Consider the following 17,566-nt stretch of genomic DNA (forward strand, 5'->3'; position numbering starts at 1 on the left):
TAAAGGAGGGACCAAAATAAATTACAAACACTGCGAAGGAAAAGGTCCACACGTGAAAATTAAATCAAACACATCTTTGTGAAGTGGGAGAACTTGACCGAACGACGTCGCTTGACTCCTATTTTAGGTACACATTTTTGAATCACGTCAACCCTACCTTGTCTCACTCCACATGCCTTTTGCGCTGTGTTATTGATTATTAATCTTCTAATAATAATAATAAAACTCCCACACTTTTCTTTCTTCCTTTCATTTCATAATTCAATCATTCATTCATTTTCTTCCTTCTCCCATATTTGACTTGAGGCAAAAGAAACCCTAAGCCAAAAAACGGGAAAGGAGGAATACCAATCTCCATAATCATATAACCAAGTAACCTAAAATATCTCTCTCTTTCACTTGTTCTATTTATTTTTAACATTTCGGATTCAATTTCATTAATTGTTATAACTTATATTTTTGAATTTAATTAAATTTAATTTTTTCACGACAATCGATGATTCAGTTATATGGGGAAGCCGGCGGGTAAAAAGAAAGATCATGAGATTCCCGCTCCCACGACGAGGGCGAACGGTCACCACCAGCCGACAAAATCATGGGAGGAGAAACGAGGGGCGGCGGCGGCGGCTGCGTCGTCGTCGGCGGCGACGTCGAAGGTGCTGGACGAGGACACGGCGATGTTCATAAACATGTCGCATGAGCTTCGAGAGGAAGGGAACCGGTTGTTTCAAAGGAAGGACCACGAGGGAGCGATGTTGAAGTACGAAAAGGCTCTGAAGCTTCTGCCGCGGAACCACATCGACATGGCGCACCTCCACACCAGCATGGCCATCTGCTACATGCAGCTGGGACTGGGCGAGTACCCGCGCGCCATCAGCGAGTGCAACATGGCGCTGCAGGTGTCGCCGCGCTACACCAAGGCGCTGCTGAAGCGGGCCAAGTGCTACGAGGCGCTGAACCGCTTGGACCTGGCGATGCGGGACGTGCGCGTGGTTCTGAATTTGGAGCCCAATAACTCGACGGCGCTGGAGGTTTTGGATAGCTTGAGGGAGACGATGGAGGAGAAGGGGATTGTGCTTGATGAGACGGAGATAGCCCTCGCGGCGCTTCAGCAGCATCCGGAGCCGCCGTCTGCGCGGCTGAGGAAGGTGGTGAGGGAGAAGATCAAGAAGAATAAGAAGGAAAACAAGGGGGAGGATGAGGGGAAGGCGAAGAAGATTATCGTTGAAGAGAAGGTTAAGGCTGATAATGTTAGGAAAAAGGAAAAAGAGAAATCGGGGAAAGTGGAGAAGGGAAAATTGGGCAAGGAAGATAAAGGGAAATTGGCGAAGGAAGACAAAGGGAAACTGGGGAAAGAAGAGAAAGAGAATTTGGGGAAGGAAGAAAAAGAGAAATTGGGGAAAGAAGAAAAAGGGGTTGTTACTAGGACTGTGAAGTTGATATATGGAGAGGATATTAGATGGGCGCAATTGCCTGTGAATTGTGGAATTAGGTTGGTGAGGGATGTGATAAGGGATAAGTTTCCGGGGTTGAAGGGTGTTCTTGTGAAGTATAAGGACAGGGAGGGTGATTTGGTTACTATAACTAATACTTCTGAATTGAGGCTGGCTGAAACTTGTCATGTTCTTGGGTCGATTCGGCTTTATGTGACCAAGGTTGAGCCGGAAGAGGAGCCATTTTATGATGATGGGGTTGTGGCGGATGGTGAAAAGGTGAAGGCGGTTGAGAATGGGAATGGAGGTGTGGGGAAGGGGAGGAGTAGTACTGTGGAGGATTGGCTTGTGCAGTTTGCTAGGTTGTTTAAGAATCATGTTGGATTTGATTCAGATGCGTATTTGGATATTCATGGGATTGGGATGAAGTTGTATTCGGAGGCCATGGAGGATGCAGTGACAAGTGAGGCTGCTCAGGAACTGTTTGAGATTGCTGCAGATAGGTTTCAGGAGATGGCGGCTTTAGCTTTGTTCAATTGGGGGAGTGTGCATATGTCAAGGGCTAGGAAGAGGGTGAGTCTTACGGAGGATGGATCGAGGGATTCTTCGTTTGAGTGTATTCAAGCTGCTTATGAATGGGCTCAGAAGGAGTATATGAAAGCAGAGAAGAGATTTGGAGAGGCTGTTAGAATCAAACCAGATTTTTATGAAGGGCTTCTTGCTCTAGGGCATCAGCAATTTGAGCAAGCAAGGCTGTGCTGGTGTTATTTGACTGCAACCGAGAAGGATTTAGAAGTCAGCCATTCGGATGAGGTTGTGGAGCTCTTTAACAAGGCTGAGGACAACATGGAGAAAGGCATGATGATGTGGGAGGAGATGGAGGAGCGGCGATTGAATGGACTGTCCAAAACGGATAAGTATAAAGAGCAGCTAGAGAAAATGGGGTTGCATGGTCTTTTCAGGGATGTTTCTGCTGATGAAGCTGATGAACAGGCTGCAAGGATGAGGTTGCAAATATATCTTTTATGGGGCACTTTGTTGTATGAGCGTTCTGTTGTGGAGTATAAGCTAGGCCTGCCAACATGGGAAGAATGTGTAGAGGTTGCAGTTGAAAAATTTGAACTGGCTGGAGCTTCAACAACTGATATTGGGGTCATGATAAAGAATCATTGTTCTAATGAAACGGCAATGGAAGGTATGAAATGGGAAACTGTGGTCCGGAGTGTGTATTTCTCAAATTTCCTTCAGTTTCAAATGTTTCAGGGAACTGACAATCCTATTCTCTTAATGGCAGGGTTCAAAATTGATGAGATAGTGCAAGCTTGGAATGAGATGTATGATGGTTGGCAGTTTGATGTTCCATCATTTCGACTTGAACCACTGTTCCGTCGGCGGGTTCCAAAACTCCATTACATCCTGGAGCAATTTTGAGTTCTCTTCTTGTGTTTGTTATTCTTTATAGAGGCAATATTATTGCTTCTATTTTCTTTACAAGTTTTTGAAGGGCTTCTTCTTTCCATTCTAAGACAGGTAAGTAAGACCATGCTTGTACAACAGTTTCGTTTGCATGTACCTATTGAAAATGTTTCAAACTGTTTAGAGAATTTAGGGAGATTTGGTAGAATCATAAAATTGTACTGCTTATCCCTTTTGACTGAAATTGTGTTTCTGTGAACAATGGAATGCTGTGTCTAGTGTTTTCTGTTGTTCAAAATTTTAATGGTATCTTTCTGGGCTGGATGATGAACTATCTTTTCTGGTTTTAGGCTCTCAAAAGTTGAGAGTTTAAAATCTTGATTTCGGTGTTCAGAACACTCATAGGGGGATTGAAGGGCAGCTAAATGCACTAGGCTCCAACACCATGGGTCTAGAGAGGGTAGATTTCAGAAAACTTTTATTTGTACAAGTTATACAACTATAGGTGCATATGCCTGGGATATATCGTAGAAATACTATAATTTACAAATTATATGCTTCATGGAATCACAACTAGATGCTCATGTCTTTATTACTTTCTGAGATGATTCTGTGATGTGTTTGATGCAACAAGTTATTATAAGGCTATAGACTAGTGAGGTTTCTAATCTAATCTGTTATATTTCTCGGAAAAGGATTATCATGTGAAATTCTGCATTGATTTTATGGTGAGATTGTGTAAGAGATAGGCCTTGTGTAAACATATTACAATAAAAGGCTTCTGGCCTCATGGGATATGTAGCAGTCATCTCTAGTCAAAATATTTTGGGGAATGAATGGCCTTTGCTATGCTGTCCCCATGAGATAAAAATAGACTCTCACTCACATGCATAAAGTGTATACAACAGAGGAAAAGAAAAGAAAACTACTGATTTATGTGATAAGGCTTTTGAATTTTTAATGGGATTGATGAAATTAGATGATTTGAATTTCTATTATTGGTATGATACATGGTGATGGTAGCCTCTGGTTCTTCTGGATGAATGGATTCTAGATCAGTTTATCCCCACCCTGGAAGAAACTGTCGCCATTTTCCATTTGTAATATTGTTGGATTAATGCGATAAGTGTATGAACTAACTAGTCACTTTAGAGAACAAATTCGTACTTTATCTTTTCCTTTAGCATGATCAATATTTTCATCTTCAACTTCTAAATGGTCTACTTTTTGTGGTCTACTTTTTAATTAAGTTTTTGTCGAATGATGACATCTATATGATTGCCCTGATGGAATTATTTGCGTTTTGGTTGCAGGTATTCTTTCTTCACACTGTTGACTTGTTGATTGGTGCTACGATTGTATTATTCTTTTGCATTGCAGTTTTGTACAAGGTTGAGATGTTTAGGCTAGGAAAAGCCTAGTCATATATGATTTGTCATCTTTTAGAGGGGATGTGTGGTGAGTGTATCATTCTTTACTGTTGTGATATATCAATATATGATTGCATTTGTTTGTTTTAGTGAGAGATTTGATTTGATTTATTAGCTCTGGGGTTTGATGATTATTTTAGTTGTCAAATTGCCATCTGTAATAGTATACAAGTGTTGTATTGTACATTATACATTTTTTAATCACATTCTCCTGAGTGAGTTATGCGCACTTCGTGTTTGAATCATCAGTCATCCACATCTTGGTTCTCATGTTTTGCATTTTTTTTATTGGTTATTTAAGTTTAATACTTTAAGGTTTCATTTTATTGATTAAGATTTCTTGGATTTAGGTTTACATTAACTTCCCAGGACGAATAGAAAACACAAATAAGCTGAGATCTAAGCAATCTCTATTATACTGTTTTCTTGAATAGATATTTATTGTTGTATTTAATTTAAACTGAGATCTCCCCTTTGCAGTATATATATAGCAATTAATGGGATTAGTTTTTTTTGTATAATTTATTTTAACCTTTCATTCATATCATAAATTGTCTATAATGAGAGTGTAAGTATTTTTATTGTACAATTATAACGATTACCAAAAGGTAGATTATTTTGTAATTCTTCTTTCACATATTTATTATAATTTGATAACTATTTATTATAATAATAGTTATTTCAAACTTATCAATTTGATTTTTTATCTTTTATTTTCATAAAAAATGGCAACATTTGTTTTCGTTACGATTTGAATAGTTATTGATAGTCTTTTGAAGATACAGGGCATCAAGATTCAAAATCTTAATTTAGTCTTTCATTTTGTAAATTAGACATCAATTAGTGGTCAAATCAATGTCTAAATGTACATTGATGAGTTAAATTATCTATCTATATTTTGAGGATGTGGTTGTTGGCACATCAAATCAAATTGCTCACTCTCCACTTCTAATTTAGTATTTTAAATTTCTAAATTACCCTTATCCATATGCTTTCCACAATTTTGGTCAATTTAAATTTTGATTTGTCATATTTTATACTTTAGGATTTTTTTTTAATTTTATTCTCTACTATTTAGGCGATGACCCTTGCACTTTTCATTTATTTGGAATTCTCCCTTTTCTTTTACACATGAAGATATTAATTTTTATTTTCGTAACCATTTAATTCTTAAATTTCAAATTATTAAGATATTAACAGTTGAGGATCAAAATTTTAGACACTGCAAAGTTATACAGAATAGCTAACAATTTATAAAGGTCAAATTTGAATACGATGAAACTGTAAGATTTAATTATTGAATTTAATTAGTAATTTTTTTTAGACTATCATTTAATTGTACATGGTCATATATATATATATATATATATATATATATATATATATATATATATATATATATATATATATATATATATATGATGTTTGATTTTGTAATAATTACTTTAATACCCATATATAACATACTTATAACTAGTTAATAGACATAGAACTCTCCACAATTGTAAACTAAATTTTTATTTATATATTTTAAAATAATAAATAATATTAACATTCCAAACTCATTGCAATATATACAATAATTAGATTTGAGTTAAAATTCAATTTTGTGAAATGAAAGTTATTGCATGAGATTAACTCAAACAATGACATTAGCTCAAGTACAAAATAATATGACTTGAAAAATCAATTCATATTTAAGTGTTAGCATTTCTTCTTTTAAGTTGTGGTTTTAGGTTGGAGTCATAACTTAAAAGTACAAAGTAATATCATTGGACAATGAATTCACATTTAAGTTTTAGTACTTCTTTTTTCTTTAAGTTGTTGTTTTAGGTTAGAGTCAGATATGTGTCACTATGATCTTTTATTTATAATTTTCATCCTTCAAACAATTAAAAATATTGTTCAAGCAATAAAGTATCCGCAAGGTGACGAGTTATTGGTGTTATATGTTGTAATAATAATGTTAGATTAATGCAAAAGAGACTTTGCTCAACGTAGTATGCTAACATTTAAAATTTTTAATGTCAATTAATTTTGCAATGTTAAAATCATTTATTGGGTTTAATTTCTTTTATTTATTTTATTCTTTCATAGTTCTATAAACAGAGAATTTTTCTCTCATTCCGAAACACACCAAAATCAGTCATTCTCCTTTTTTTTTTTCCTCTTCTAAAATTATTCTGGGTTTATTTTATACTCTCTTCTTATAAATCCTTACTAGTTTTGAGATTCTCAGAGATAGTATGAGAAGTTCCTGTTGTATCTTGGAAAACTTGCGCAAGACATTGCAGATAAGTTCTTAAGAACAGTGAATCTACATGTCTCAGGAAATTTTGTTCGTGTTTCTATCAGCATTTCTACAACAATATTAAGGACTTATCACTGACATCAACAATTCAATCCCGGAGGATCAAAACTTTGTTTCCAGAACTCAAACGGTATTTGCAAAACCACTTACAGACGTGTCAAAAGTCGAGGCCTTCTCTAGACAAAACTTTCGGAGGCAAGCAAGATGCTTGCAGCAACGACGACTTCTGATTGCATTTGTAGGGACCGCGTACGAGGATGAAGAAGAGGGAGACGAGGCGACAACTTAGAGTTCGTTGGAGTTTGGATGATGAAACCTAATTTTCATGTGTCATGCCTTTGTAATGTTTGAGGAAAGGTGGAGAAGATTTTCTCTCCAGAGAAAGGAAAAGAAACAAGAAGATGAGGTACTTGAATAAATTTTCGTATACTTTACCTACAAAGAAAAAATCAAAAACCAAGTATTTTCTTGTTTACCAATCTTAAATATTTTAAAATTGTGGGGGTGTAGGTAATTTTACTTAATTACTTGAAGAAATAAATTTGGCTTTTCACCTAATGATATTACTCTAAATTTGGAAGTAGAGAATATGTTGTTATATATTTATATATGAACGACATGTTAATGATTGACACATGCAATAAGATAATATTTAAATTGAGATTTCTATGATCAAATTTTGAAATGAAAGACATAGGTGAAACAATTGTGATGTTAAGTATTAGAATCATAGGGAAAGGAGATAGTATATTACTATCCCAAGAACAATATACTGAGAAACTTCTTAAGAAGTTTAGGTTTTATGACCTCAAACCAGTGAGTATCCCTTATGATGCTAATTCTAAATTAATAAAAAAAAATCTATATCTTAGTCTCAGTATGCCCAGATAATCGGGAACTTATTGCACTTGATGAGCTTTTCTAGACCTGATATTGCTTATGCAGTAGGTAGACTGAGTAGATACACTTAATGTCCAATTAAGGAACATTGGGATACACTTACTAGGCTTATGAGATACTTAAGAGGTTCAATGGATTATGCCATTGAATACATTAAATTTCTCGCTGTACTAGAAGGGTACATTGATGCTAACTGGATCTCTGATTCAGATGAGACAAAATTCACTAGTGGTTATGTATTCACACTTGGGGGTGGTGCGATTACATGGAGATCAGATAGACAAATAATTATTGCAAAATCAGCAATGAAATCTTAGTTTGTCGCTCTTGAGATGACTAATAGTGAGGCTGAGTGGTTGAAAAACTTCTTAGCAAACATTTCACTAGGAATGAAACCAACCCCATCGGTGTCAATACACTGTGATTGCCAATCGACAATAGCTATAGCTAAAAATAAGAATTACAATGGAAAGAATAGACATATCCAATTGAGACGCAATTTGGTGAAGCGACTGCTAAAGAGTGGAACCATTTCCATTGATTATGTGAAGTCATAAAGGAATCTAGCAGATCCTCTAACAAAAACCCTAGGAAGACAAATGATATTAGAAACATCGAGGAGAATGAGACTTAAGCCATTTGCAAACAAACAAGTGATGGTAACCTAACCTTTGTGATTGGAGATCCCATGAATAAGGTGCATATGGGTAAAAATAAGTCACTTGTTAGTTCTGATAGCACTAAATTGATTTTAATCAATTATGTCAGTTCCTATGGTGTGTGAAAGTGCTAAAGACTGCATTATTGAGAGGTTAAACTTTGTCATTAAAATTCTATGTGGTGAAAGAAATTTTGCTTAAACAAAGTTTTTAATGATTTTCATATCTCTTATGGGTGGTGAATGATTTGTAGCATACACTTGATAAAATCACCTATATGATTGTCGAGTGGGGTCGCTTGCATGAGATCTTGGCATGATCTCTAGAGCACTCATGAATACCGGGCACGCACATGACCTAGTAAGCACAACACAATGATAACAAGGATTGTGGAGGTGTATTGTGATTGATAAAACCTCTAACACATGTCAAGTGTCTTTGGTTCATATAGCTTGCTATACCAACTACACTGTGTGTTAAGTTTCTAAATTTAAGACTGGTTCATATAGCTTGCTATACCAACTCTGACGCATTACATCCTTTGAGGTCCAGAATAAAATTTTATCTTTTCTCTCAACTTTCTTTTGCAATAAGTGGGGGATTGTTGTAATAATAATTGTTAGATTATTGCAAAAGAGACGTTGCTCAACCATAGTATGTCAACATTCAAAATTTTCAATGTCAATTAATTTTGCAACGTTAAAATCATTGATTGGTTTTAATTTCTTTTATTTATTTTATTCTTTCCTAACTCTACAAATAGAGAGCTCTTCCCCCATCCAAAACACACCAAAAGTAGTCTTCTCTCATTCTTCTTTCTTCTTTTCCTCTTCTAATAAAAATATTTTGGGTTTATTTTATACTCTTTAGATATTCTGGAAAGTTCTTGTTGTATTCTGGGAAACTTGCACAATACACCATAAATAAATTCTTAAGGACATTGAATCTACACGCCTCAGAAAATTTTGTTCGTGTTTTTGTTAGCATTTCTACAACATTATATCACTCTAGTGTTATCCTTGTTGCTTGAATTATTGGTGTTATCACTTACATAACTTATATGTCAATCAAACGATAATAAAGCTAAACCAATTCTCCTTTATAAGCATATCACTCAAGTATTCTTGGTATTACTCTCAAATAATATGATATATTGCTTAAATAATAATGTTATAACTGGGAGATGAAATGCTAGTAAATATTTAACTTTTCCAATTGACAAAAGTGATCAAAGCTATAATTACTTACTTCAATGACTTTGAAGTTGAGTTCAATGTGTTCCTTTTCAATAAATTTATGTGTTTTGTGTATATCTAAGTAATTGTTTTTTAATAAAAACTAGGATGGTATACATCAATATGAGACTTTGACATCCAAATGAAGATACACCCAAACACTAAAAAACCATGCCATGATAAAAAATGAAAAGCTTCAAAGTGAATAAGATTACGCTATCCTAAAGAATGGGACACTAGTTCTATTAAAAAAGCAATCTATACTAAGAATAGGAGGCAAAATATTATATTAAACAAAATCTTATCTTTTATCAATTCTTAGGCTATCAAAACAGTGATTGTCTTCCCTGTAAATGCAAGAAAATTTAAAGTTAATCTCTCTACCTATCTAAAACCACTTCAACCAACATCCATGAAGAGTTTGAAAAACATCCAAGAATTATTAAAAGCTTGACACAAAAATGATATAATCACATTCAAGACATACTCTCTTGAAATCATGAGTTTTAGCAAGCTCAATAGCCAAGATAACAACCATAATATGTGCATATAAAGACTTTAATGTTGGGATAAACAGAAAAATGACTGATGTACTCTTTAATACTCCCTCTAAAAAGGTTATTATTACCAACATGATTGGGACAACCTTTGATTGCATAATCTGTGTTCACTTTGTCCCACCTAATACTTGGTATGCACTTACCAACATGTCAAATATTTTACCATCCTAAGCCTAGTCTGAACATAAAAAAAAGGTAAAAATAAGAATGTTAATAATATCATTATTCATATTATTCTTAGAAGCATGACCTGACTTACTGGTATACCATTAGGTAGCAAGCCAATTTGAAGTCCAATTTCTATGGAAACCTAACACGATTCCTCATTCTCCGAAGCATCTAAATAATATATGTTGTAACAATAGTATGAATGTCTTTAACCAACAAACTCCTGCCATCCTTTAAGAAAATTAAAATATCCAAGTTATTAAGAAGATCAAACTCAAAAAATTTGTTGCAACCAAACCTAAAACTTGATAATCATGTGGCAATCATAAAAGATAAGTTAACTGCTATCATCCTTCAAATTACAAACACTATACATAGAACAAAGATTAACATATCTATATTGAAACTTATTATCAATAAGTACTTACGTAGGAGTTTTCACAAAACTAGAAATTTAGTTAGAGAATAAAAATATTTCACATAAGGAACCCTAAACAACAACGTTTATCTAAGAGTGACAAAACTCTCGTTCAACTTTTTACGTATAAATCCTTGATTCTCCCAAGACCCAAGTGGAGACTTCTTGTAAATTAGAAATAGTGATATAATGTACATTCTTGGGTGTGAATCATTGATAATGTAATATTTAATACTCTTTATCTTAAATTTTAATATACATAAGTAGATTATTGCATTATGCATGTTATGTTTGGCTGTCGTGGCAAGACATGATATATTGAACTAGTTGTGGCTCGTAGTATTAAGTATGTAAGTCCATTATTAAAAAGAAATATCCTTATTTCACTAACCGTCTATATCACATATATAGTAATTCATAAGGTAATGAAAAATTGAAGAAGTTTTTGCATCACTATTATATACTTGTACAATTAACATATATTGACTTATGAAATTGAGATTTTTGTGTAAATAAAAATGCTTAAAATAAGTTAGATATTAGTCTTTAATGGGATATACTTGATATATGTTTGTCATTGTTGATAACCTACATTTTTTATGTTTTATATTTAATTTTTTGTTGTGATTGTATTTAGTATGTGAACAAAGGGTGTAACATGTTTAAATGGTACTTTTTTGTTTTTGTGTATAAAAATTTTCTTTTATGTATATATTTTTTCGACAAAATTTAGTTTTGTAATTTTTTTTTTATTGATTTTTAAAATCTAGGACAAAAATTATTAAGATTTGAACTAATTCTAATTTTAAATCTAAGTTTAGAGAGGAAAAATATAATTAATCTTTATATATTATTTACATTCTTATCAATCAATACATACTACTATTTTACATTATATAATAATAGTAACAATTTACAATATCATTATCATTGCAATAACAACATAACTACATATACATATTAAAATATAAGAATATGATAATGACATTATAATTTTTTTTCTAAATTATCAATTAAATAATTAAAGTTCATAACATGATAAATGATGCTGCTTTTAATATAACAAAATAGTAAAGAAAAAAAGGGTCACAAGATTCCAATCACCAATATTTATCAAAATGAAAGACGCATTCTTTATTGGAGCTAGAATCCATATTCATAACATGGATGAATCCATTAAAAGGAAGGTTTTTTATTGTGATAATGACAAGTATGAGAATATAAGGTAAAGTAATGGTGGTGCACATTTTAAGAGGTGGTTCAAGTATTGGAGTTAACAAATTATAAAAGTTCACTAGTGCAAAAATAACATCGGTTAATTTTGTTTATAGGCACCGGTTTTGCAACCGAGGCATATACGGACGAGGTAAAAAGGGAGCAACTTTATGCCTCGATTCTGAACCGGGTTAAAACGAGATCGGATTATGCCTCGGTTAGTAGCATATTTTTTTTTTTGGTATACACAATCCACTTCTCCCTCTTTGTTGCACAGCCCACAGTCCACAGTTCAAGCAAAACAGTCCACAGTCCAAGCAAAAGGGTTTTGAATTTTCCTTCCCTTTCACAGAACCAAATCTCAAAAGATACAGAACCAAATCTCAAAAGATACAGAACCAAATCTCAGAAGCAAATCTCAGAAGCAAGCACTCCAACAACAACTACACTAGCTTAACAAAATCGCTCCCAAAATAACACAGAAAAAAGTATGGGTTTTGATGCAATGAGCATTGCGGAGGTTGTCATCACCAACTCTGAGAACGATTTGGGGAAGAAGAGAGGCTCTTGCAAGGCCAAACCAGAATAGAGAGAAGAAAAGATGAAGGGTGATGCCTCTTCCCTTCTCGCAGAAAGGCCACCGCTGTAGGACGCCCTTGCCGCAACCTCGCCACGACCTCCCCGCCACCTCACTGCGGCCTCGGCGCGGCCTCACTACGGTCTCGCTGTGACCTAGCCGCCACCTCGCCTCCACAAAAACCACCGCAATTCGTTCAACTCTTAGATCGACGAACCTCCCATCATCTCCAAGGCACCATTCTATGCTCGCCAAACGCCTTAGATCGGCGAGCCTCCCATCATCGCCGCCGCGGTACTCGTCTCCACCATCGCGTCTCCCCTCCGCTTTTGACGCCAGCCACCATCGCGCCTCTCCTCCCCTTTCGACACCGACCACCATCGCGCCTCTCCTCCGCTTTCGACACCGACCACCATCGCGCCTCCCCTCCGAAGCGCAAGTTGCTGCAATGGAGGAAAGAACCTCCTCGCGCCGTGGCTGCCAAGTGGGAGAAGAGAGATTCCCCTTTTTGTTTCTGCTTCTGCTGCGAGAGGAAAGAAAAGCATTTCGTGTAAAATGAAAAAGGAGATATGAGAGTAGGTGAAAGGTAATAGGCCGAGTCTGGCAGGTGGGTGGCAGGTGGGTGGCAGGTCTGCTTAGAACCGAGTTCGTAGGTTCCTTTAGGCATTAGTTTCATGGAAACCGAGTTAGTAACATCATCAGCTGGTAGGTTTATGCTTCGGTTTGGTGTAGGACCGAGTTAGTATCATGCTTTAGGCATCGGGTTTGGAGCAACCGAGGCATATATGTTAGCTTTATTTACGGTTCTGCCACCACGCTTTTATACGCTTCGGGTTTGCTTAAACCGAAGCGTATATAGCGCTTTCCAATCCCTTTTTTACTAGTGGTTAGTTCGTAGGTTCCTTTAGGCATCGGTTTCATGGAAACCGAGTTAGTAACATCATCAGCTGGTAGGTTTATGCTTCGGTTTGGTGTAGGACCGAGTTAGTATCATGTTTTACGCATTGGGTTTGGAGCAACCGAGACATATATGTTAGCTTTATTTACGGTTCTGTCACCGCGCTTTTGTACGCTTCGGTGGTTTGCTTAAACCGAAGCGTATATATCACTTTCCAATCCCCTTTTTTACTTTACTAGTGGTTAGGTTTTCATATCTTTTTCTGTTTTTGTAATGTATTATTTATCTTATTGTTTTGATTTCTATACTTACTTTTATTTAGTATATTATATTGATTATTTTTATATTTAAGTCTTTAATTTATTAAAGGTAGAAATTTATTATATTTATGATTTTTAGAAAATATTATGTTATTTCTGCACAAAAATATTTTTTTTGGAAATAAATAATTTATAACCCTTTTCTATTTATTTAAAGATATGTCTTTGTTTTATTCATTTTTCTGATAAATTTAAAAAAGATAAGACATCATAAAATTTTAACCAGTTTATTAATTAAATTTTTATATGTGTGTATATATATAATAACATGCTTTTTTACCAAATTAAAAATGAAATCGAACAAAATAAAATTATAGAAAAACTTATTTTTAATATCTCATGTTTAAGTGGACTTTATTTTTAATATTTCAAAATTAAAATTGTCCTTTTTAGTTATAACTAAAAAAATTGATTTAGTTCTTTTTTGTTGTAGTGTTTTTCTTTTATATATATATATATATATATATATATATATATATATATATATAATCATTATCAAAATAATACTAGGTTTGACAGGAATGCTTTTTAGTCAAATTTTCACAATCTTTTTAAAGGGAGGTGAGAATTTTTCTCAAGAAAAGATAGAATTTATTTTCTGATAAAATATTATGTAGTTTAATTAAATCGTAACAAATTAAAGATTTTGATAAAAATAGTACAATATCTTTTTATTTCTAAGCTTATTTAAATATTTTTAGGAATACTTCTCAAAACTAATAAAATAAAAGTTAATAATTTATATGAATCATAATTTGTAGAAGTTTTTATTTCATGATGATTTTTGGATTTGGGAATTTGATTATGGATCTTTATTTTTAAAGTAAAATTTTATTTTTATTTCATATATATATAATTTAATATAAATTTTTTATTTTTGTCTGGCTTCATCTTTATTGTAATACGATTTATACACTTATTTGCACTTATATTTTTTATTTTAAATATTAATTAAATAATACTTAAAAAAATAAAAATTACATTAAAAATTGGTATTGTTTACAGTTAAGTATTCATTTTTTTTAAAATTTTAAATATCAATAAAATATTATAATTATATAAATATCAAACAGTTACATAAATGTCAAATAATTATAAAAATATATATTAAGTACATATAAATAATAAATAAATAAGTTACAAATTAAGGAAAAAAATAATATAAAATTTTAAATTACATAATAAATTAAACAAAGATTGCATAAGAAGAACATCATAACATACAAAATATAAGCACACAACAGAGTAAGCTAGTTTAAACAAAGATTAACCACATACTAATATACTAAGCTTCTTACAATCACATCACATAAACTCTTCACACATAACACCACACTGACTTTGACTGTTCGGACTTAGAATGATTGCAACTATAGCGGGTCGTGCACTCGTGGTGGCTTCTACTGCTTTGCAAAGCCATTGTCAATGGGTTTTACCCTGCCACACTCACGAGGTTAGTCCGTTATCAGTCACCTTGGGCCATACTGGAAGCACCCAAGACTAGGATATCCTGCTACTCCTCACAACATGGATCAATCCTCTCTACTTGAGAATGAAAGACCAATGGAGTTTCAGGATAACCCCCAAGACTAAGCTCTTGCATTCATTCTAAACTTACTTGAATCTCAACAAAAGATTTCACTTTGAATCACAACGTAGAGCACCACCATGTATCCTCTCCAGGATCATGAAATTACGTCTATTAACCATACTTTGAACTTTACACTTTGAAATCACCAACTTACACTTGGAAACACAACACACATCAATAACCAATGATATTACATATAATACAACTTCAACTTACTTCATAAAGCACTAAATGTTTCATGTAAAACAACTTAAGATCAAAAGAAAAGTGAACTAGAACTGAACCCCTCGCACAACACACACATTCGCATAGCGAAACTAGAGGCTTCTCGCACAACGACTTAGCTCGTTGTGCGAATCCTCAGACAGAGACAACCCTCTAAACCATTCACATAGCGATTAGACTCGATATGCGAATAAACCATGACTTGAATCAAACCCCAGACCCCTCGCATAGCGTCCCATCTCGTTATGTGAGAACCTTAGATAGTGACTCATGCTCCTTAAGCACTCGCAGAGCGAAACCCATTCGTTGTTTGAATAAAATGAATAATAATCTCATACCCCAACCAGTAACATAGCAACTTGATTCGCTATGCGAATCATCAAACAGAGAGCAACCTTCTCAATCCATTCGCACAACGCACCCATTTGTTGTGCGAATGCCTTGGCAGAGAGCATCTCGCCAAGGTGACTCGCTATGCGAATCCATTCGCACAACGAGTCTACATAATCTGCAGAACGAAATTCTGCAGAATTATGCAACTCAACCACAACTTACCAATTCTAAACATTTTCCCCAACTTCTAACACCCCTAGATTGTTGTATATACTTAATTAGACTTGACTAAGTGATTCTAAACCTTCCTAACATCAATCTAAAGTGTTTATGCACCAATTCCTACTCTAAAACATCAATTCCATTAACTTAGAGACTCAAATCCAATTCTACCACTTTGAACCTGTTTTTGACCATTTTAATGATTCAAACAAGTCACATACAACTTACCTAAACTGCCCAAACAGACCATACCAGTACTAGAACTCAAATTCTCAAATTCATTACCTCACTTCCTCTAAAAAGACTCTAAACAAGTACAATTCACTTCACTTTCTACCTCATCACTACCACAACAGATTACTCACAAGCAGTACCTCTAACATACACAATTACAACAATTAGATTCATCCAAACTAATTCATAATCATCATTTTATAGTTTACACAATTTGACGTTTAAATAACACAATTAAATCTACTCAAAACCTAATGTTCAACTCAAACAGCGTTATAACACAGATTTTATCACACACATGTCATACTACTAATTAAATCAATAATCTAGCTTCCCTTACCTTAGAGACAAACAACCCAGCTCACAAAGTTACACCAACTTGCACTGCAAGGAAATTCAACAGAAACCTACAACTCACCAATTGGTGATAGAAAACAACTCTTAGAACCTAAATTGAGCTGAAAATTGAAGAAAGAAACTGCAAGACGCATGGAATACTTGCATGATCCAGAATCAAGAACAAGAGGAGAAAGAGGACAAACGGCTCACCAACTAGAATCACAAAATTGATTGGTTAAAATCGAAGCCCTCTATGCCGTGGACGTCTGGGCACCTCCTGATCGTCAATCAGAGAACTCAGTAGCGAGAGATGGTAGAGAGAAGTCAGAGAACTCAGAGAAATAGTGTTCTAAAGAGATGAAGTGTTCTTAAAATAATTTGTCTCATTATTTTAATACACATATCTACTCTAATACTCTATTTTCTAGGTCCTACAATAATCATTCCATTCTCATATATAATTTAGAAAAAAATTGTATTACTTATATTAATAATTCGCATCAAAATTAAGACAAATTAAAATAATATTCAGGAAAAAAAAAGGTTCATTTACCATCCTTAATTTCTAATTATAAAAAGGAAATTTTTACTCCTACAACTCCTTTGAAGGAAAACAAACGTATTGTATGAAATTCTTATAATAATATATAAAAATAGAGTACATATTCAAGTAAATAATTTGTAGGTATTTTTCCTAAGTACAATCTTTGACAATAATTAGAAAGAAATCACAACAATGCAACTTTTCTAAAACTTAGTCATATAAAAGCAATCATTATAATATATACCTATTTCATTATTTTGATTCTAGTATTTTCTTACCTTTTTAATTTTTATAATACGATATTTTATTCTTCTGATTTCCATTATTAAGTATAATATGATAGAAAAAATGTTATCGTTACACATAACATAATATACATCTTGGTAATTTGATATTTCGTTATCACATAATAATTTAGCGAATGATAGTATATGATAAACATATAGATTAAAAAATTATAGCCTCAAATTTATAAATATCGTATGAGCGACTATATAGTGGAAATAAAAAATAAAAAAATAATAATGAATTAAAAACA

The 17,566-nt window shown here is 33.6% G+C and overlaps 1 protein-coding gene across 2 annotated transcripts; it reads left to right on the plus strand.

Moving 5' to 3' along the window:
• Positions 1-217: 217 nt before the first annotated feature.
• On the plus strand, positions 218-4,508 carry LOC124848960 (protein PHOX1). Of its 2 annotated transcripts, XM_047326786.2 has the most exons (4): positions 218-372; positions 506-2,628; positions 2,728-2,963; positions 4,163-4,508. In XM_047326786.2, exons 2-3 carry the CDS (start codon positions 510-512, stop codon positions 2,862-2,864), a joined length of 2,256 nt encoding a protein of 751 aa, XP_047182742.2. In that variant the 5' UTR covers positions 218-372; positions 506-509; the 3' UTR covers positions 2,865-2,963; positions 4,163-4,508. The 2 variants fall into 2 exon arrangements, with proteins under 2 accessions (XP_047182742.2, XP_047182743.2); XM_047326787.2 differs by lacking the exon at positions 218-372 and having other exon boundaries at positions 393-2,628.
• Positions 4,509-17,566: the final 13,058 nt, after the last annotated feature.

Source organism: Vigna umbellata, chromosome 1 (assembly GCF_029865625.1).
Source record: "Vigna umbellata cultivar VRB3 chromosome 1, Vumbellata_1.0, whole genome shotgun sequence".
NCBI classification, from domain to species: domain Eukaryota; kingdom Viridiplantae; phylum Streptophyta; class Magnoliopsida; order Fabales; family Fabaceae; genus Vigna; species Vigna umbellata.

Excerpts from the sequence above, each read along its gene's own strand:
- LOC124848960 (XM_047326786.2), top strand. The coding sequence starts at position 510 with ATGGGGAAGCCGGCGGGTAAAAAGAAAGATCATGAGATTCCCGCTCCC. Across the intron at positions 2,629-2,727 it reads TAATGAAACGGCAATGGAAG|GGTTCAAAATTGATGAGATA; the intron begins GTATGAAATGGG and ends TCTTAATGGCAG.